The 21,820-nt window shown below is 38.6% G+C and overlaps 1 protein-coding gene across 2 annotated transcripts in view; it reads left to right on the top strand.

Annotated features, from left to right (window-relative positions):
- Positions 1–2,682: 2,682 nt before the first annotated feature.
- The window catches only part of LOC120528615 (C-C motif chemokine 2-like), a 59,928-nt gene continuing 40,790 nt past the window's right edge, over positions 2,683–21,820 (top strand). Inside the window, exons 1-3 of one of the 2 annotated variants that reach the window (XM_039752786.1) lie at positions 2,683–2,778; positions 7,524–7,635; positions 19,876–20,001. In XM_039752786.1, coding sequence (XP_039608720.1) covers positions 2,715–2,778; positions 7,524–7,635; positions 19,876–20,001 — 302 coding nt within the window. In that variant the 5' untranslated portion in view covers positions 2,683–2,714. Of the gene's footprint in view, positions 2,779–5,689; positions 5,787–7,523; positions 7,636–19,875; positions 20,002–21,820 lie in introns of those variants that run through there. The other variant, XM_039752785.1, reaches the window with a different exon arrangement.

The raw sequence follows: 21,820 nt of genomic DNA, 5'->3' as shown, positions 1-21,820 counted from the left end.
GCACTGTTGGTCGGTTTACTCTTCTTCTTACTTATGAGGGACCATCGAAACGGGTTTGGTGGTTTCGTGTGTCACTGTCTGGGGGTTCTGTCCACATTAAATTCAAAGGTTTTCTGACCAAACAGACGGCCAGAATCCTGCCGGCTATACCAATTGTGGATGCTAGGGTTCGCTGTTACCCCGTGAAACCCACCAGACAGAAGTCCAGGACACACGCTTAAAAGCACCAAGAATAATTTTAACATTTTTCTTAAATAAAGTGCACAAAGCACCGCACCCTCCACAACTCACAAATAAATCAATACAATAATCAATAATCACAATCCTCCACTCCCAGCAGCTCCGTTGCACTCCCTCCCAACTCCGTCTCAGCCTGCTGGGTTTTGACCAGTCCTTTAAATAGTCCTTGACCGGAAGTTTTCCTTCTCCATGTCAAATGCCACATCCTCCTTCCTCAAGTATCCCGGAAATACTGCAGGCTTCCGTCCTCGTGCCTCTGAAGTATTTCCGGGTCATAATGACTGTAGGAATCCCCAGGTTCCTTGTGAGCTCCCTCTGGCAGCACCCACGGTACCCAACAGGGCTGAAGAAATGGACTCCATGTCCCATGATGCCCTGAGGGAATCCTGGGAACCATTTCCGTCCAGGCGAGCTACCATCAAGCGTCCCGGGGGATGTAGTGCCCTGGAAAGGCTACTCTTTTTCCTTTTTTCTGCTGAGGGATGTCCCGGCCAGACTGAAACGCTGGCTGTCCATCACACAGGATAACCTTAGACTTGTCATCATTAGGATTGGTGAAGGAAATGATATGCTGTTTTTCCCTTGTCAGCTCTGCCCAAAAATATTTCCTGCTCTTGCTTCCCTTGAGTCCATTACAGAGAGGGCACACGTGGTGTATAGTGCACAGGATAACACATCTCGCCTTCCCGCTATTATAATGTGGTTTATTAATTATAAAGACTGACAGTTATTTGAGAGGCAAGAACATATCAGAAGCTCTCATTTGAATGTCATAAAATAAATTTTTATCAGGACTTTAGTGCTAAATTGACTGCTGCAAGTCGGGCAATGAACATGCTGATCAGAAGGGCAAATAAGTTAGGTATTACCCATTTTTTGTTTTTTCCTGCGTGTCTCAAGCTCTCTTTTGGAGGTCACACTCCAACAGAGGTGAGCAGAACATTATATGACTTTGAATTGTTCGACACCTTTCATCTGTGATGCTTTGATGGAGGACTGCACCCTTTAATTTTCCATTGGTGTGTCGCCATGACTTTTCCCGACCGGCACCAGTGTGAAGTTCAGCTAGCCAAGGTTTTGCTGTTAATTGACATTTAATTGCTCAAAGAAATTTATGATGATTAATTATTCCCTCATTGTTCTGGTGACTGGATTTTAATTTCTTTTAACTGATGTTTAATATGTTTAAACCTCGGAAGGTTATGCTGTGGACTGATCATCAGAGTTGATATTTTTCATAGTCGCTGATCCTGATGGCAGGGGCTTTCATCTTTGTTTTGTATTTCTTTATCATTTGTGGAAGACAGCTTGGACACAACCCAGACAGACACAGGCAAGTTCTTAAAACACACGCATATATTAAATACATGGTCCTCAGACACAATGTCCCCGCATACAGACCCTCTCCCGGTCCTTCCAGGCGTCCCGGCTGGGTATGGCGCCCAGCCGCCTGCCACACATTTTATTGAGCAGGGTGGGTGGACACATGCATGCTGACGATCACGGTATGGTAATGAGCACCATGAGCATATTAACTCTGATGCCTTATATTCTTGGGTTATATATATCTTCACTTTTAAGCCTTTCTATTAAATCATCCAGATGTCTTAGCAGATTCATTTTTATTCACTCATGCAAGGTCGGAGGTTGGGGGGAAGGCTGGCTGAGGCAACAGTTACCTGGAGCACGGGGTTATGGGTTTTATGTTATTTCTTGGGGGAGGGCTGATTTTATTGGGATGTGCTTTCTGAGAGTGAATGGCAGATGCGCACTTTTGAGGGGTTGTACATGTTTCATTTGGCACATCGCTCTGTTTTTCTTCCTTTCTGCCTTTTCTGCTTATTTTATTACAGACTATGGGTAATTTAAATATAGCTCCTTGGAATGTGAGGACCTTGTCAACACCTGAAAAAAGGTCTTGTGTGACTGACTTTTCACACAGATCTTGCTGCACACATCAAAAGACCTGAGTCTCCTCAGCAAGTACAGTCTGCTCTGGCAAGGTAATAAGCAAGGTATCTTATATTGAAGATACTAAAGCACCATTCAGTCTGCTATTTATTTTATTCCATTAATTGAAAACTAGAAGGGCAGCATGATAGGATTGTGGAAACTCTACAGCCTCATGAATCCAACATTGTGGGTTTGAATCCCACATCAATTGTGAGGCATGGTCACATCCATTTTAAAGAAAAGAAAAATGTGTTATGCTTACATTTGCCTTTCAATATGCAGTGTGGTTAACAAAACTAAGTATCATTGTACTTCCTGCCAAAGCATCAAGTATTTTTTTTTACCTTGTTCATCAGAAGAACACTCATTTTGTATTTTTTTTTTAAACCATTACCTCATCATCTTATGGGGGACCCAACTTTGATAAAGTTCTTTAAAAGGTGGCCAAGGTCATAGGCAGCTTTGAGAAGATTTTGGATGATTGTCAATAGCAGCTGGTCTATAGAAATAAAGAAAATAGGATGAAATCTCACTTCTTGATTGTTGTGGGTCTTTTTAGAATCATAAACTCACAACTGTTTTCTAGTAAGTTTCTGTTTAACATCTATACAGTAAATTGTGAAGGAGCATAGAAGATTTCAGGAGGTATTCTTTTGCCAGGTCCTTCTTTGTGATGAAATTGTGTTGTTTATAGATAAACTAAGATATACTACAGTATATGAGCAATTGGAGCTACTTATTTGTATGAAAATGTGCTATACAAATTAATATTGTTGTTACTTCTTGTCTGATGGTCATATGCATATTTAAACCAGCTTCACTAAGTGAGTTTTTTAAGATTGGCATCACAAGGGTAGTAATAAGCCTAGTCATTGTACAAAATGAATAATTGTTTGAAAAGATAAAGCCTTTGAAGATTGTGGAACCCTGTACTAGAAAATAAGAATACTCTGTTGGAGGTCTGCTCAGAGTGTAGGCAGCTGCAGGACAGCAAGTGAAAGTCTAAGATGAAAATAAACTAATAAAGTAGAAACAATGTGGTGGTATAAGAACTACTGATCTACTTATAAAATTAGTAGAGCATTATATCCTTTCAGTTCTTTTTTGCATATGGCCACTGGCAAAAGCCTAGATTCATGGTTCTAAAAGTAAAATACTTATATCTGCACAAAAACATGTTCATAAAAAACAAAATTTTTTAGTGTTTGTAATGTTTTAACAGCGTTTTTGCTGTTAAAAAATTACATCTTCAAATTCTGCTTTATTTATTTTTCTTCCATCAATCCGTTTTTGTAAATAATATACTGCTCAAAAAAATTAAAGGAACACTTTTTAATGAGAGTATAGCATCAAGTCAATGAAATTTCTGGGATACTGATCTGGTCAGTTAAGTAGCAGAGGGGGTTGTTAATCAGTTTCAGCTATTTTGGTGTTAATGAAATTAACAACAGGTGCATCAGAGGGGCAACAATGAGATGACCCCCAAAACAGGAATGGTTTAACAGGCAGAGCCCATTGACATTTTTCCCTGCTCATCTTTTCTGACTGTTTTTTCACTAGTTTTGCATTTGGCTATGGTCAGTGTCACTACTGGTAGCATGAGGCGATACCTGGACCCTACAGAGGTTGCACAGGTAGTCCAACTTCTCCAGGACTGCACATCAATATGTGGCATTGCCAGAAGGTTTGCTTCGTCTCCCAGCACAGTCTCAAGGGCATGGAGGAGATTCCAGGAAACAGACAGTTACTTTAGGAAAGCTGAACAGGGCCAAAGAAGGTCCTTAACCTATCAGCAGGACAGGTATCTGCTCCTTTGGAAAAAGAGCAACAGGATGAGCACTGCCAGAGCCCTACAAGATGACCTCCAGCAGACCACTGATGTGAATGTCTCTGACCAGACAATCAGAAACAGACTTAATGAGGGTGGCTTGAGGGCCCGATGTCCTCTAGTGGGCCCTGTGCTTACTACCCGGCACTGTGGAGCTTGATTGGCATTTGCCATAGAATACCAGAATTCGTAGGTCCAACACTGGTGCCCTGTGCTTTTCACTGATGAGAGTTGGTTCACCCTGAGCACATGTGACAGACGTGAAAGGGTCTGGAGAAGCTGTGGAGAACATTATGCTGCCTGTAACATCATTCAGCATGACCGGTTTGGGGGTGTGTCAGTGATGGTCTGGGTAGGCATATCCATGGAGGGACACACAGACCTCTACAGGCTAGACAACAGCACCTTGACTTCCATTAGGTATCGGGATGAAATCCTTGGATCTATTGTCAGACTCTATGCTGGTGCAGTGGGTCCTGGGTTCCTCCTGGTACAAAAACAATGCCCAGCTTCATGTGGCGAGAGTATGCAGACAGTCCCTGGAGGATGAAGGAATTGATACCATTGACTGGCCCCCTCACTTGCCTGACCTAAATCCAATAGAACACCTCTGGGACATTATGTTTTTCGGTCCATCTGAAGCTGCCAGCTTGCACCTCAGACTGTCCAGGAGCTCAGTGATACCCTGGTCCAGATCTGGGAGGAGATCCCCCAGGACACCATCCATCATCTCATTAGGAGTATGCCCCGATGTTGTGAGGCATACATACAAGCATGTGGGGGCCATACAAACTATCGTACAATTTTAAGTTGCTGCAATGATATTTCGGTAAAATGGACTATCCTGCTGCATCATTTTTTCACTTTGATTTTTAAGGTGTCTTTGAATTCAGCCATCTGTAGGTTGATAATCTTCATTTCCATCAAATGATGTGGCATCATTTCGTTCCTAATACATTACCCAGTCCATATCAGTATAGATATCTAGCATGATTTTTTTCCCATTGAGATCTGATGTGTTTTCAAAGTGTTCCTTTAATTTTTTTAAGCAGTAAGGCAAACTCATTGTCAGTTCAGAGTCATAGTTTAAGATATACTAATCTGCACATCTTTGTTCCTGGAGAATGTCCAGAATGTGCAAGTCCCACACAGACAGTGATTGGGTTAATGATCGAAATCAAGCTTCCTATACCTCTAAGGCAGCAGTTCAGCAGTATGCATCAAGTGTATTACACTAATAAATCTTATATTGAAGATACTAAAGCACCATTCAGTCTGCTATTTATTTTATTCCATTAATTGAAAACTAGAAGGGCAGCATGATAGGATAGTGGAAACTCTACAGCCTCATGAATCCAACATTGTGGGTTTGAATCCCACATCAATTGTGAGGCATGGTCACATCCATTTTAAAGAAAAGAAAAATGTGTTATGCTTACATTTGCCTTTCAATATGCAGTGTGGTTAACAAAACTAAGTATCATTGTACTTCCTGCCAAAGCATCAAGTATTTTTTTTTACCTTGTTCATCAGAAGAACACTCATTTTGTATTTTTTTTTTTTTAAACCATTACCTCATCATCTTATGGGGGACCCAACTTTGATAAAGTTCTTTAAAAGGTGGCCAAGGTCATAGGCAGCTTTGAGAAGATTTTGGATGATTTTCAATAGCAGCTGGTCTATAGAAATAAAGAAAATAGGATGAAATCTCACTTCTTGATTGTTGTGGGTCTTTTTGGAATCGTAAACTCACAACTGTTTTCTCGTAAGTTTCTGTTTAACATCTATACAGTAAATTGTGAAGGAGCATAGAAGATTTCAGGAGGTATTCTTTTGCCAGGTCCTTCTTTGTGATGAAATTGTGTTGTTTATAGATAAACTAAGATATACTACAGTATATGAGCAATTGGAGCTACTTATTTGTATGAAAATGTGCTATACAAATTAATATTGTTGTTACTTCTTGTCTGATGGTCATATGCATATTTAAACCAGCTTCACTAAGTGAGTTTTTTAAGATTGGCATCACAAGGGTAGTAATAAGCCTAGTCATTGTACAAAATGAATAATTTTTTGAAAAGATAAAGCCTTTGAAGATTGTGGAACCCTGTACTAGAAAATAATTCCTTTAATTTTTTTAAGCAGTAATGCAAACTCATGGTCAGTTCAGAGTCATAGTTTAAGATATACTAATCTGCACAACTTTGTTTCTGGAGAATGTCCAGAATGTGCAAGTCCCACACAAACAGTGATTGGGTTAATGATCGAAATCAAGTTTCCTATACCTCTAAGGCAGCAGTTCAGCAGTATGCATCAAGTGTATTACACTAATAAATTAATAAAAATACTAAATGTGCTTTTTGAACAATGCTGTGAAACCATGTTTTCAATATAGTTCATTATAAAAAAAAACATTTGTATGTGAGATTTGGTTAGTGTTTCTGCATTGCAGACCTAGTGTTGTGTGTTCAAATCACATGCACATATGCTATCAATATAGACTTTGTTTCAGTTTTCTATTGGTTATTTTGGTTTTCCCCAAAGAGACATGAAAAGTAGGTTAATTGTCTACTCTTAACTAAATCTGTTTGCGTCACCTATAATGACTCAGTGCCTGTCCAGGGTTGCTTTTCCATTGAGCTGGCATTGAGTATTGCCAGTTTGATTAAGCTGTTGTTGATCTATTAAGTTTGAAATAGTTCTTTTATTTATATAAACTGATACATAAAATAGGCCAGCTAAACACTGTTCAAAATCAATAAAATATGATGTGCTCCCCTGGTCTCCAAGATTACAAAATGACACTCTACTCTTAGTTATTCCTGGTAGATGGCTTCATTATGGTACATTAATTGCTTTGCTTTGCGACTGCACAGCAGATTTCTCTCTCTTTCAAGTAAAATGTGTTATTTACAGAAGGCGATAATACTGTAAAGCAAGAAACAAACTGCAAATCATTTAAAAGCAAAATAAAGTCACTGAAACAAACTTAAAAAAAAAACAATTCTTCCAGTTAGAGCCAGCCATCCAATTCTTAGGTATGAATGCATTTGAAAAACTCACTCTGTTAATAAAGTTCATGAAAAGTTGTTTTTGATAAAGGAAGATAAAACTAGCACAAAACCACAACAATACAAATAATGTATGTTACTGGGTGTGAAAGTTTGTATAAAATGTTGCATAAACTATATTATATTAAAAAATAGTTTTGGTTTTTAACAGGCAAGATTTTCTCTTGTAATGTGTACTCAGCTCTGAAAGTCCTTCAGATGATTAATGGCAGGCTATGTTGAACTTTTTCAGTAACTGTCTTTTTTCTTTCGTGATATGCAAGATGAAGTTACAAAAAAACAAACAGCATTTGTTGTGACAGATAGTGTTTAAGATCAGAACAGGTGGTGTACCTATTAAGATTACTGTATATGGCTAAAAATTAATATGTTTATTAAAAGTTTCCTTCAAAATACATACTGTCATTTTTTTTCCTATTTTTATATTTTAGATGTTAACTTGCCTCTGTCCTGTTGCTTCAGATTCCTAGAAACTCCAATTCCAAGACAACATGTTGTTGGTTATAAAACAACTCGGGATGACTGCCCACGGCAAGGTGTAATGTAAGAACTACATTTTCTGTTTTGATTAAAATTTGAAAATGATGCCTTTTACACAACTGCACGTGTTTCACTCAGTCACAAATACACATATGTTTACATATTAATGCTGAACATAATATTTTACTTTTGGTCAACTTTTTTAAAAAAAAATGCATACTTAAATTAATGTCAAAATTCATTACTCTAGTTTCCCCTGTGCTCAGGCGCTATGGTCTGCCATCATGTAAGGTTTGTCTGTGAGACAACAGGACTCTGTTTAGAGACTTTGTATGCTGTGGTTGTACACTGCCTTGCAGCAGTAAGAAATGATGTCTTTCTGGTGAATGTTACTACTGCTCTAAAGAAGTGCAGCCTAAACAGTAAAATGCCTGCATTCTAAAACCTAGAAAGGAAACATTTTTTAAGATGGTGATCATCTGCAAAATAATTAGTTGCTACACCAGATGAATGACTTTCATCTTATTGGTTTTATGGCTAAACAAATTAATATTAACAGTATAATAAAATTGAATTTTTTATGTTACTCGTAAATTTAATTTATTCTTATAAATCTTAAGGAGCACCTTTCCTGACATTTAAACTAAGCTAATTTTGCATATGCAGTATTCCATGTTTAACTTAAGCTTACATTTAGAAGCCATCTTTTAAATGTCTACATCTCCTGGGTTACCTACAGCAGATGATCATAAACTCATGTGAATCAAGGAGGCTATTAGAAGAGAGATTACAATACTGATGTTTATTAAAGTGCTAGCATTATAAATCTTTTAGAAAAATATGAATTAAAAGAATGTTTCACTCAAGTTCACATCTGCTTCCAAAGTGTGTGAATTGTCTGATTAAAATATAAAATTTTGTTGGTCACAGATCTAACCAGAGTAGATATCTTTTATTGTAGGTAGTATATGTTCATTATGTTATGCTTAAATGATTAGGATTAGCAAGTGCTTGACATGCAAATGCATTTTAGCCCAATAAGCCAAACACATTTTAGAAGTTAAAGACATTCTCTTCATCCAGTCATTCATTAGTGAATTGTCTTAATAAAGTTCAGAGTTGTTAATGAAGGGAGTTATCCCAGCAGCATCAAACACATGACAGGACAGGGCTCCACTACCTCACAGAGTATCCCAACACATGCATACACCCACTCTTATACAAAATTATGATTTAACCAAATGCACTGAGGAAATCCCAGAAAGATATGAGGTGAGCATGCAAACTCCACATGAACAACATCTGAACACACATTTAAAAATTTTCTGGTTTGAAAGATAGTGAATTTGCACTATGTTTTCAATGCTTAATATTTTGGGAATCTGTCAACTCTAAGATGACTGACACTGATCACACTGAAATGATTTTGTATCCTTATGTTAAAAATTTACATTATAGCTTAATTTGGTGTAAGTCATATATATGAAAGTATTATTTTCCTGGATTTACATAGTCCTATGTACAAAAATCCCTAATCCCCACCCCTGTGCAAAAGGCAATGCAAAAGGAGGGGACATGCACATTTCATGCATTTTTTATAGAACAAATAGTCACCCTTTGTCCCTTCAATGTAATGCTTGAAAGATTTGCTGAAGTGGTGATACAACATAACACAACATGCAACTACTGCCTGACACGGAAAATATCATGACTTATTTTTAGTAAGGTTCAAACTTCATTACTAAATTTTAATGCTGCCAATGTATAATCTCTCTCCAAAGATGAGTGTTTTGAGGAAAGGGCAGTTATAATGATTTAAGGTTCATAAATAGATTGACAATAAAATTTGGTAATGCAAAGGAACACATTCCTGCCTTTACTCTTTAAAACAAACATGCTAAAGTTGTGCTTCAGAATGATGCCAAAAGGTAAAGATTTTTAGTTACCAAAAGAACCACTCACGTGAAGCATCCAGAAAGAACATTTATTATTTAAATCTGTAAAAGGGCCCATAAATGACCATGAATAAGTAATGAAAGATTTGTAAAATGACAATGTGTTCCTGATTTTAAAAGGCCTCTTACTGCATACAGTAACACAGACTAAGTTCTGATTTTCTTGATCTGTTAGTATTTTGCTAGGTAGTTTACTACACATTAAAGATTTCTACCCTGTCCACATATTAGGAACCTTTCAAAGCACAAAAACCAGCTTCACACAGGGCCGGCTCTATGCTGGGGCAAGAGGGGGCAATGCCCCCTTAAACAAACGTCCTGCCCCCTTAAATCAAACTTTTAGAAGCTGAGAGAGAAAATAATAGATTACCCACAAACTGAATATGGACAAGACGTACTGCAGTAGCTGAAAAAGGCACAAATGAGATGATAGGCTTCACCTCTTGTTCCCTCTTTGCCTCCGTGCTCTGTTTGTCCGCAGCTCACACAGCACTCCGCAGCGCACAGATCCCCCACTCACCCGCCCCCCAGCTAAACATCCAATCACTGTTTAGTATGCAAATGATCCGGTGTCAAGTTTCTCAGTAGGCAAGGGCTGCGCAACAGCGGCAAACTTTGAGGAAGCAGCAAATCTCTGTCGTCAAAATCATAGCGACTCGTGAGATAATTAACAACATCACAGCGATTTTAGTAAAGCTTAATTACTTTCCTCCCCAGCTTCCAGCAGTTCACAAAGGGAAAGTTAATGCTGTGAGATGCATCCTTTTTCCAAAGCTTTTAAAAAGTGTGACGCTGATCCTGGCTGTACCAATAGCAGTAGCAATGATCAGAGACAGCAACTGGCATGTCTTCTCCTGTGGCATCAACAGGCACGGCTTCTCCTGTACCTCTGCCAACAATTGTTGCCCCAAAGCAACCCGCTCAGCTACCCAGTGAGTTAAATGGTAATACACCATCCCAGCCAATACTGGGTAGTTACCCCAAACGTGTATTTGGTGGTACAACATTAAGATCGTTCAATCCTGCCTGGTACCACACACGCCCATGGCTGGAGTACTCTGTTGTGTGGGACTCATGCTTCTGTTTCCCATGTCAGAAATATGGCAGCACAGTTAATGATAGGGATGTAGTTTTTACCTTAACTGGTTTTAACAACTGGAAAGCAGCACTTGATCGAGACAAGGGGCTACAGAGGCATGTGTCCAGCCACAACCATGTGCATGATTCAACCATCTCGACTGAGAGGCCACAGGGGGGTCTGTGGATTCAATGTTGGTTGGTAAAACACAACTTGAAAAAACCATTACTATGTCAAGAGTATTGGTAGTGCTATAAGGTTTCTCTGTGTAAATGAGTTGGGGCTCCGTGGGACTGCAGAAACCTTGAGACATGATGCAGCGGTAATGATGATGACATTGCTTCAGGTATTTTTCTAAAACTGATGGAATATACCTTAGAGAAGGATGAGAAGCTAGCAAGCATTGCTAAGGGTGTCCCATAAAATGCAAAATACACATCTAAGGATATCCAAAATGAAATTATCCAAACACTGGCTGACATGGTGCTTGGAGAGGTCAGGAAAAAATATGAAAGTGCTGATTCTGCAGGGTTTTGCCTCAAAAGTGATGGGACCAGGGATAGGTGCAATGTGGAAAATGTGTCTGTGATAATACGGTTTGTCAGAAATTCCATGCCAGAGGAGCATCTTATTGGGTTGCTTGACTTGCAACAACTTGATGCAGAGTACATCACCTGTGAGATCCTGTTACACCTTTGTGATGCTGGCTACAGTGCTGACAGTATACTTAACCAGTGTTATGATGGGGTTAGAGGTGGGGTACAAGCTCTGCTCCAAAAGAAGCTTGACAGATATGTCCCATACATCCACTGCTACAACCACCAACTGCACTTAGTGGTTGTGCATGCCATGCAGAGTGAGCCGTGTGCAAAAGATTTTTAGCCTATCTAGTTCACTCTACAACTTTTTCACCACCACTATGTGCTCAATAAACATGATGCACCTTGTCTAAAAGGCTGCTTGAGATCAGATGGACAAGTCACTATGAGGTGACAAGGTGCACTGTGGACAATCAAGAACAAATCCTTAGTATCCTATCTGAGATGACAGAGGATGATGATGCTGCAGTTGACCTGTGCACCGAGGAATCAGGCCTGCTATGCCAAATTAAGAGGCATCACTTCTTTGAGATTGCAAAGTTCCCAGTGCGGTGCTTGGTGTCTTGAAACCAGCAAATGCTATTCTACAGTCTCAGTCAGTTGATCTGTGCAGTGCTTCTGAGGTTGTTAGTGCAGCACTGGACTCCTTAAAAAACATCCGTGAGGATGACTGTTGGGGAGTGTCATCTCCTGCTGAGGATGAGTCACATCCAACAAAGAGAAGGAGAACAATGAGCAAACACCTGGGTCAAAGTGTTGTGCTCTCAACTTTGGGCCATACAGACTCTGGTGACCCTACCATGTCCCCATCAGTCTCTGAAAAGATCCCTGCTCAACATCCTTGACAGGGCCATTTCAGAAATGGAAACTAGATTTTCACACAAGAATATTGACCTGATGAGAGCCATATCTAGTCTTGCACCCAAATCTAGCGCATTTCTAGATCCCATCCTGTTGCACCCTCTGGCTGTGATGGCTGGCACTGTAGCAGATGTTGTAAGTCTTGAAAATGAAGTTCTTGTGGCAAAACAGATGCTGCTCAAAAAATGTTCAAAGGAAACAGACCTGTCCACTGTGTGTAAACTCCTGCAGGAGTACAAGGAAGCCTTTCCTGAGTTGCATAAATTGTATGTAACAGCCCTGGTAATTGGTGTGTCTTCAGCATCGTGTGAGAGTTCCTTCTCCACTTTGTCACGGGTCCTAACCCCCTATCGTCACACCATGTTACATAAAAGAAAGAGGAATTTGGTGATCTTGGCCCATGAGAAGTCCATAACAAATAACTTGGATATGGATGAATTTGGAAGAGTTTTGCAAAGGGAAACAGGAGACTGTTGTTGTAGAGTGGGTTGAGGAGAAAGGAGAGTGGAGCTGTTTAGTTACAAACAGAGAGTTCAGTTGCTTGCAAAACAAACAAGCTTAAAACAAGACAAAAAAAGAAGAAAAAGTTCAAATGTTCTGTTCTAAATCTGTTGTGTTCTACAAATTAGTTTGAGAATTGTAGGGAAAGACATGGTGAATTGTTTTTTTTTTTAAATTACTATGCCAACCCTTTTTAGTTTTGTAAATATTGGCTATATTGAGAGGTCTTATTTTATTCTTACTTTATTTTGCAAATTTATTTGAGAATTAGGCCATCCAATTAAGATAATTTTTATTTTGTTGGTTGTAAAGATCTGGATGGATATTTTATTTTATTCTTTATTTTATTTTTTTATTTTTCAAGACTTGGTGAATTGATTTTTTTATAACTTGGCCTACCCTTTTTAGTTTTGTTAGTATTGGCAATAGTGAGAAGTGTTATTGTTGGGTTCGAATATATTTGATATAGGCCATAAAATTAAGGTAAATGTCATATTTTTAGTTGTTATAATCTGATGAGGAATATTTTATTTTACTTTTTGTTGTTTTATTTTTCAGTTTTCCTCCTGAGGGATTGCCACCTTATTGTGGTCAGGGGGTTTGCGTGCCTCAGTGACCCTAAGAGCTACACCAGCAGAAGCTTAGCCTTCAGGTGGGACACCCAAGTTGGACAGGTCTTAGGGTAGAGGCCTGACGAAGTGCAATCCAATGACATGACAAAAACAGTAATCCAGAGCACCCCCACCCCTTTCCAGCCTCCATCGCCACCATGTGCCCCCTTCACATTTGTGTCTGCCCCCTCATATATGCCTGTCTAGAACCGGCCCAGGCTTCACATCAAATAACTATTCCCAGAATTAAGAGTTTTGAGAAGATAGCATTTAGCAGAGTTCAAGAGAGAGACAAAGAGGAAGAAATTAAACAGAGAGAGAAAAACAAAACACAAAAAAGTGATCAAAATTAAGGAAGAACAAGGCACATCTTTCTGTTGCTGTATGATTTCTGCTCCTTGACTTCCACATAAAGCCTTGGTCTTGGGTGATTTGTACAATTGTAACCATTGTTTACATTGTAATTTTCTTGCCATTCTACTACTCCTGTTCCCCTTGGCTGTAATTAGTAGCTGGGCAAAGTTTGTTTCACAATCACTGAATAGAGTAGAAGACTACTGGAGATTATTGGTCACCAATAAAAATTTGTTGATTTTTATGCCCCTCTTTTTGTTTCTGCTTCAGTGAAAACCACTAATAATCTGACTTACAGCTTTTGTCTTTTAAATCCATTTATGGTATTTATTTTCAGCAAATGCTTTGTTCAGTTCTTGATTATGGTTAGCTAAAGCCAATTCTGGCAGCATCCAGTCTAAGGCAGGAAGCAAACCAAGAGGGAAGCCAGATATACAGTACATAATACTTTTACATCCAAACTCCCGCACACAAAGCCAATTTAGAGCATCCAAACCACCTAACCCACTTGTCTTTGAACATGTGGCCAGATAACAATTGTACAAACTACAGACACTGAGCAAACACGCCAACTAAATTTAGACACTGTCTGTGTTAGGATTCATACCCAACTAACCGCACTTTGCTTTAAACAAACTTTAAACATCTAATCTGCTTTAATTTTTTTACTCATAATTTACCCACCTTTCATTTCACATAAGTATTTTGGTGAGTTATTCTTTATTCTTCTATAGTTTCACTTCACGTTAGAGCTATTTCAACTTCATTGCTTTTCAGTATAGTCTCTGTGCTTCTCAATATGCTTACAACAGAGATATACAAGATTCTGAATTTAATTCAGTTAGTTTTTATAAAATGAAACTGAATAAATCAAGCCCAAAAATATCTGCCCATTAATTAATTACTGTAGCATGTCCAGTTGACAATGAAGGAGAGGAAAACAAAAACTTTTCAGCAGCATCACTATAAAATAAACCTCTCATGTATCAGCTAAACAATTAAAATGATCAGTTAAAATTGACAAAGTCAGGCACAGTCCTGATAGCCTAAGCCAACTAGCAGACCAACCCCTCCAGGTCATTCTACAGTGTCATCCAATCTGATGAAAGAGCCTTTACAACTCTTGACTCAAAGATTCCCAGTATCTCAGGTGTCTTCTACATGTGCAGACAAACTGTTAGAGGAAAATGATTAGACAAACAGGAATCAAAGGCAATATATTGCAGGTAAAGGATGGGGGTGGGGTAGAGGGGGAGGTTGTAAGGGGGGGTGGATTAATAAGGTGGGGTTCAGAAGGTGTTGGTCATAAAGACTTTTTATTATTTAGATGTTCTTCTTTTTAAGCCTGCATATGCTGGGTTCAAGTCCAAGTATCTGTTTATGGTGTTTTCATTAGAGAGCCACGATTCAGGCAGCTCTCTGCCACTCTTAGTATTGGCCCTGAATTTTACTTTCAGTGTCCCAGTTAAATTTGTGTCCGGTGGTACTTGTATGTGTGTAAATCAGAGACCGTGCATCTTTTCTTCTGATGGCATTGTGATGTTCCTGCATACATGTTGACTCTTTTAGATGTTTGTCCCACATATACTGCTGGGCATGCATTGCGTGGAATGCTGTAAACTGTGTTTCTTGTGTCTGTTGTTGATTTTTTTCATTGAAAGGACAATCTGTAAAGTGTTTGCCGGTTTCTGTGCTATCTTGATCCCAGATCTGGACAGGGCATGTGCTGTACTATCTGACACGCCACAATGATAAGGATATGATGTGGTGTGCAGTGTCTCCTATATAGGCATTGTTTAATAAATGTCTTGGGGTAGCAGTTTGATGTGAACAGACAAAAAAGATAACATCTTTTGTTATTTTTTGTGTCAATTGTGCTACAATGTGCGTTAATTCTTTTCAACAAAGTCTTAACTTGACTCTGTTTATGTGATGAAGGGTGGTTGCTGCAGAGCTGGCCCTAGACAATTTCGGACGCAAAGCAAACCGATATCGAGGGGCCCAACCCCTGCAGCTAGGGGGTCCAGGGCAGAGCTCCAGCCACTAAGCGATTTCCTGCATTCTGAGCTACAGAAATGCATTTTCCTGGCATCTACTACCATCACTTTTTGACGATTTCCATTTGACACTGACAACCATGACCATAACACACTGACAGGAGCCAAATTTGCAGGCTGTCAGTTCAGACTGTCAATACAAGGCCCTGAGTGAAGGGTATGAGTGATGGAGGTCAGAGTGGGCCCGCATAAATGTCTTTATTGATGATACATTAACAGATAAAGCTACATTTTAGCCAGCTTTTGCTGTTTCCACCAGTCAGCATGTGGAGGTAAATAGCTAGGCCAAGCACTTTTTCTTTTGCTTTTTATATCTTTTATATATTTTTTTTATTTTATGAAGATAAGATCCACATTGTTTTGTTTTTACATTTTTATTCGGTTTTAAAGTTTGTTTTCATACTTTCAAGATATTCAAATTTCCTTATTAAGTAACTTACCAGCAGATATTGAAATCTATTTCACACAAAAGACACTTTTCGAACCTTGGCAGTGGCAAACTCATGAATAAGTTCAGAATAATCAAGAGATTCGACTATCTCTTGCTCAATTGAAATCAATGCCAGACTATTCAGACGTTCATGGTTCATGGAGCTTCGTAAGTAATTTTTGATAAGCTTGAGTTTTGAAAAACTCCCCTCTGCCGAAGATACCATTATAGGCACAGTCAATGCTATTCTGAGAGCCACAGCAACATTAGGCATGGCAGTTGCTCACTCCTTCTCATACAGATATTCCAGTGCTTGCATGAACATTGAGTTGCTAGGAACTAAATTGGCAAACATTCGAATTTCACTGCATAGTGCATGTGGATCAATGTCTGATTTATTATTCTTCGAGTCAGTTAATGCAATTTTCAAGTCCATAGAGTATTTCATCAAGGTATTATCATCCATGGATGATATTAACTGATAATTGTGCAGAAATCCAAAATTGTCGAAATGCTGTTTCATTTGATCAAACCTCTCATTCATGGACATAATTGCTTGATTAACTCATCCCGGACTTCATAATCAAAATGGCGCTTTGTTCGTCTCCTGCATAAACTGGTTACTGCAGGAAATGCGACATCCTCGGAAGGCATCTCCAATTCATTAGCAAGCTCTCTGGCTGTAGCTTCTGCTAATTCTAGTCCATTTTCTCTGTACGAAACCAAATAGTCAGAGACACTGTTGATGCATTTGAGAGCAACATCATAGTGCATATTTTCATTTTGCAAAATTTTGCTGGCTACATTGATCTGTGAAAGAATGTCGTACCAAATCGCTAAGGAAACAAGAAATGAAAAATTTTTCAGCTGCTTGGCTAATGCAGCGGCTTCAGTTCTAGCCTTAGGATGTTTAGAATCTTCAGAAACATGTACCAGCGCGTAATCTGACAGGTTTAACACTCTCAATCCTGCATTCCCATCAAGTGTCACAAATGCGCTTCAGAGTGAAATTATTGATGTGCTTCTCCAGAAGCACTAAACAGCAAATATATCTGATGTAACGTTTCAAAAAGCGACATGGCAGTTGATGACGATTTAGCCATGTCTCCAACAAGCAAATTAAGGTTATGACAACTGCATGGGATGTAGAATGCTCGTGGATTTTTATCCAGTATTCGTTTTTGAACGCCACTATGTTTGCCTTTCATATTGGAACCGTTATCATATCCCTGTCCCCTACAGTTACCTAGGTCCAATTTCAACTCCGAGAGCATCCGTAAGCATTGGTCTGTGAGATTGGAGCCAGTGCTATCATCAACGGCTATGTACCCTACAAAATATTCTCGACCTTCCACTGAGGAGCCATCAATATAAACAATCCTTATTATCATCATCATCTGCTCTTCATGGCTTATATCAGGAGTGGTCAAGAATGATTGAGAAATACTTGGCCTTATGAATATGGGAAATTATTTTCTCTAACGTAGCATTACCCATCAACTGAATTATTTCATTTTGCACGTTTTTGCTCAGATAATGATCGTGGATTTCATTGTCTGTAATCCTTCGAACATGCTCTTGCATGCACGGATCAAATTTGGGTAACAATTCCACTAACTCAAGAAAATTGCCATTATGTGGGGCAAATATACAATCGTTAGAACCTCGAAACGACAGGTTTCTTTCACCCAGAAACTGAATAATAGCAATAATTCTTGTTAATACATTGCACCAATGCTCAATTTCTCTTAGCAGAAGTTCTTGTGCACGCTTATCAATGGTACGTCCTGCCTTCAAGCAATTTTGAAGTTCCAACCAATCCTTAAAGACACGTATATTGTTCGCAGATATTTTATAACTGCACACGTCTCGGGAAAAATTTCTCCGATCACTGCAACCATCAGTAGTCAATTTGATCTGGATATTCAAGAATAACTTGCAGCAGAAACAAAAAACTGCATTTTTGTTCTTTGAGTAAACAAGCCAGGGCCTTCAACAAATTCCCCATTTGGTAATTTTCGGGAATAAAAGGAATCAGAAAAATGGTGCCCATCATCATTTGTCGGATATTGGCTTTCGCGAAAGGGCCCCTTTTGGACTAGGAAAACACGTTCCTTGTCAGTGATTGCTGCACCCCACAAACCTGGATCTCTCCAACTAAAGGAATCAAAATCATTATCAGCCTCGTCGTGATCTTCATCTTTCTGGTTTGAAACCAAAATGACTGGCAACGTTGCTGAACCTGACAAAAACCCACGGCCATGTCATTCTTAAAGTCATCGGCTTCTGACTCCTTGGAGTCGGATACAGGTTTGTGGGGCTTGGACGGTGTTGCGGTATCTTCGACTAATGGAAGTTCAGTCCTGCTGCTGCTAGAGCTAACCGTTTTCGTTAGGTAGCGTTGAAAAGTGCCTTTTTGGGTAGCGAAGAATTCATCTTTCGTTGCTTTTTCTTTACGTTTTTGAGCACCTGATTTATATTTCTTTGGCGGTGGAACTGAAGACATTTGGAATACAATAATTTCAAACTGTGGAAATTTAGCAAGGCCTAACTACTATCTACAAGACGTTCTTTCTAACAAAATGGAAATATATTGATATAAAGGAAAGTGATGACTTTACGAAGAGAAGGGCCCCTTTTATGCTCTGTCAAGAATGCAGTGCGGTGGAGCAGCCCTGACTGAAGCGTAAGTGGCCGCCTACTGAGGACAGAGGCACAGATGAGCCGTGGAGGCGGCAACAGGCGCGCGGGCCTGAGTGAAGCGTAATGAAGATTGGAGTGCCGAGTGGAGATGTCCACGTGGAGTAATTAGGTGATGGAATATGTTGCCCATGAATTATATATATATATAAAAATTTGTAATAGAGGTTGGAGTGAAGGAGTCTGTTGCTCCATTGGGCCCTCCGCAGCAGCGTCGCATCGCAGGAAAAAAAAAAAACCTTGGGTGCAGTGGGCCCCCTCCAGCTGTGGGCCGAGGCGGTCGCTTCATTCGCTTCACCCTAAGGCCGGCTCTGGTTGCTGGAAAAGTGAAGCATTTTGTCTGCATAACATTCCTTGCGATAAACACTTGTAATTAAACCAGTGTGGTTACCTCTTTCAATTGAAATGTCAAGGAAACTGATGCATCCGTTCATATCTTTTTCTATAGTGAATTAGTCATTAGCTTCTGATTCTGAATTGTCAAAACTGTTGTCTGTTTCGTGTAATGGCAACTCTGTTTTCTTACGCTTCAAAAACATATCCATTCCCTACCTACTGCAAACAACAAAATAATTATTTACTTAAGAACTACAGCGAATGTGAATGAAATAGGTCAGTTACGCCAGTAGATGGAGTATAATATAGTATTACCATATTATTAAATGCTCTGGCCATACTTTTTAATTTCAACAACAGACTAGAATACATCTTATTGAAATTTGATGTCACTGTAGCATGCATAGAATAATTAAAACCAGCATCACTAACATTACTAAAATACTAAATGGTCTGACTCTGATCGAGAAGGCTCATAGGGTACCGAAGCGTTTCGAAAGTAATGGCGATAATTAACGAGACGCTGCATTATTATGGAACTATTAATGGATATTTCACAGAAACCTCGCAGACCCCCATATCCTTTGCGGACCCCCTTTGGTCCGTGGACCACAGTTTGAAAACCACTGTTTTAGACATAAATGGTAAATTTAAAATTGGTCAATAATTATTAAGTATATGTGGGTCTAGTCTGACTTTTATGTAATGGTTTGCTGACTGACACTTGTAATATATATTTCTGACCTTCTGCTCAAATGTTCAATGTGAAATAACTTTTACCTTTTTTTTCATAATGATTATCTGTCTGTTCTGTATTACAGATTTATTACTGCAAATACAAAAAGAGAAGTGTGTGCCAATCCAGAAGATGCTTGGGTCGTAAAGTACATGAATTACTTTGATCGGCTAGCTGCAGAACCTGAAGTGATACCAAGGAGAAAAAATCCGTAAGTGTCTTTTGCAACTCCTATACTGTGCCTCATAATCCTCCTGTCAACTGTGCTATGTAGTTAGCCAAATATAATCAATATGAGTGTTTCTCATATTTGGTTTGCAGTGATGGAAAACAAAAGTTTGCTTTCAGTGTCTTCCACTTAATAAGGTAAAGAATTTAAAAACAATGCTTCTGCTAATTTGAATATATCTTTCGAGACTGCCTTTGCTATAAGTAAGGGAATATTTCTGGATTTTATAAAGCATTTGTACAATGTCCTTATATACAAGTATTAAGCCAGGAATAAGTTCAGCTTGAAAGAGAATTGCAGACTACAGAGTTAAATATGTTGCAAGGGTCTAAAATTGCCAATATACTGTTATTATGTTCAAGAGATGAAGTCAATACATCAGTATCTAGTTCCAGCTATTCAGGCTAAACCAGCAAATTTACAGAACCCTCATTAATTTCATGAAATATAAATAATTGAATTTGCAAATATGTAATTATCTGGAATAAAATGTCTGAAAGTCAATTATAGCTTAATGATTCTATTTATCACCTCTTTTAAGTATTAGTAATCTTACGTTTGCAATATATGCTTTGTAAACACACAAGTCACAAATGTAATGCACTTGTTTAATACTGTTTTTAAAATATGATTATCATTTAAACAACATTAAGTTAATTTCTGAATGTGTCTAAGAAAAGTGTGCCTATTTCCTGTCTTTCAAACTGCAATTGTGTTCCCCTTTCTTGGATAAAATTATTTGTTAATTGCATGTATTTAAACATTATAAAAGAGCCAAAGTCCTCTTACACTAGCATTAGTGTAAAGTAGTGGGGTGTTTTTACGAACTGCCAAAGAAATTCCTGTAAGACAGATGTGAACTAGTAACAGCTGGGAACGCCCATGCAAATTTATTTTTTAAAAAAAGCACTTAGTTTTCCAAAACATGGTTCTTGAAATTGTGATTTACATGAAAGGGTAGAAATGAGCACAGGTGTAAATGGGTATAACAAGGCTGAGAATATGAACTACAACTATTTCATCTAAACTCAAAAAACCTTGGAGTACTTGTCTCCATTTAAAAAGCATCCAGTTATTTTACAAATTTGATGTATACAATGATTACTTTAGTGGATAATAATTTCCATCCCTTATTTATTTATTTATATATATAATTTATTTGTTATAGGATGTGTTATTTTTATATTGTTTTTTTTGTTATTGTTTATTGTGCTTGCACCATTTACAGATATAGCTTTTTTTAATTTCATTGTACTGGTACAATCACAATAAAAGTTTCCTAATCCTATTCCAAATTTACTTTGTCATCTTTCCATGTTTTAATGGATTGTGGGAGTCTGAAAGATTGAAAGTGCTTATCTGTACCTGTTTAAAGGACTTCCATAATACAACAATTGTAAACAAAATTATGAATTCTGAGACACAGAAAACTGATGAGCTATTTTAATATTCCTATGAAAAGATTTGTGTGTGTGTCTCTCTCTCTCTCTCTCTCTCTCTCTCTCTCTCTCTTCTCACTGATCCTTAGCTGGCAAATGAAATTGGTGGTGGACCACACAACCAATACGCCCCTATAAGTGCTGTAGGGTTTTGGATGTTGCTCAAGATGCCTTTCCATCCTTAACAGTCCATGGAACCTGTCCTTGCCTGATTGAGGTCAGAGTGTTGGCTTGTCTAGTCTTGTTGAACATGGTTAATCCAAGTTTTTTTGGGTGCAGTTCATTCTATTCTCCATTGGGTGGAGGACACCCTCCACAGGTGTCACTGTGGTATGCGGTTTGGGCCCAATCGGCAAACATGA

The sequence above is a fragment of the Polypterus senegalus genome, chromosome 4 (genome assembly GCF_016835505.1).
Source record: "Polypterus senegalus isolate Bchr_013 chromosome 4, ASM1683550v1, whole genome shotgun sequence".
Classification (NCBI taxonomy): Eukaryota; Metazoa; Chordata; class Cladistia; order Polypteriformes; family Polypteridae; genus Polypterus; species Polypterus senegalus.
The sequence above is the reverse complement of the archived record's forward strand: the minus strand, read 5'-3'. Positions and strand labels throughout refer to the sequence as shown.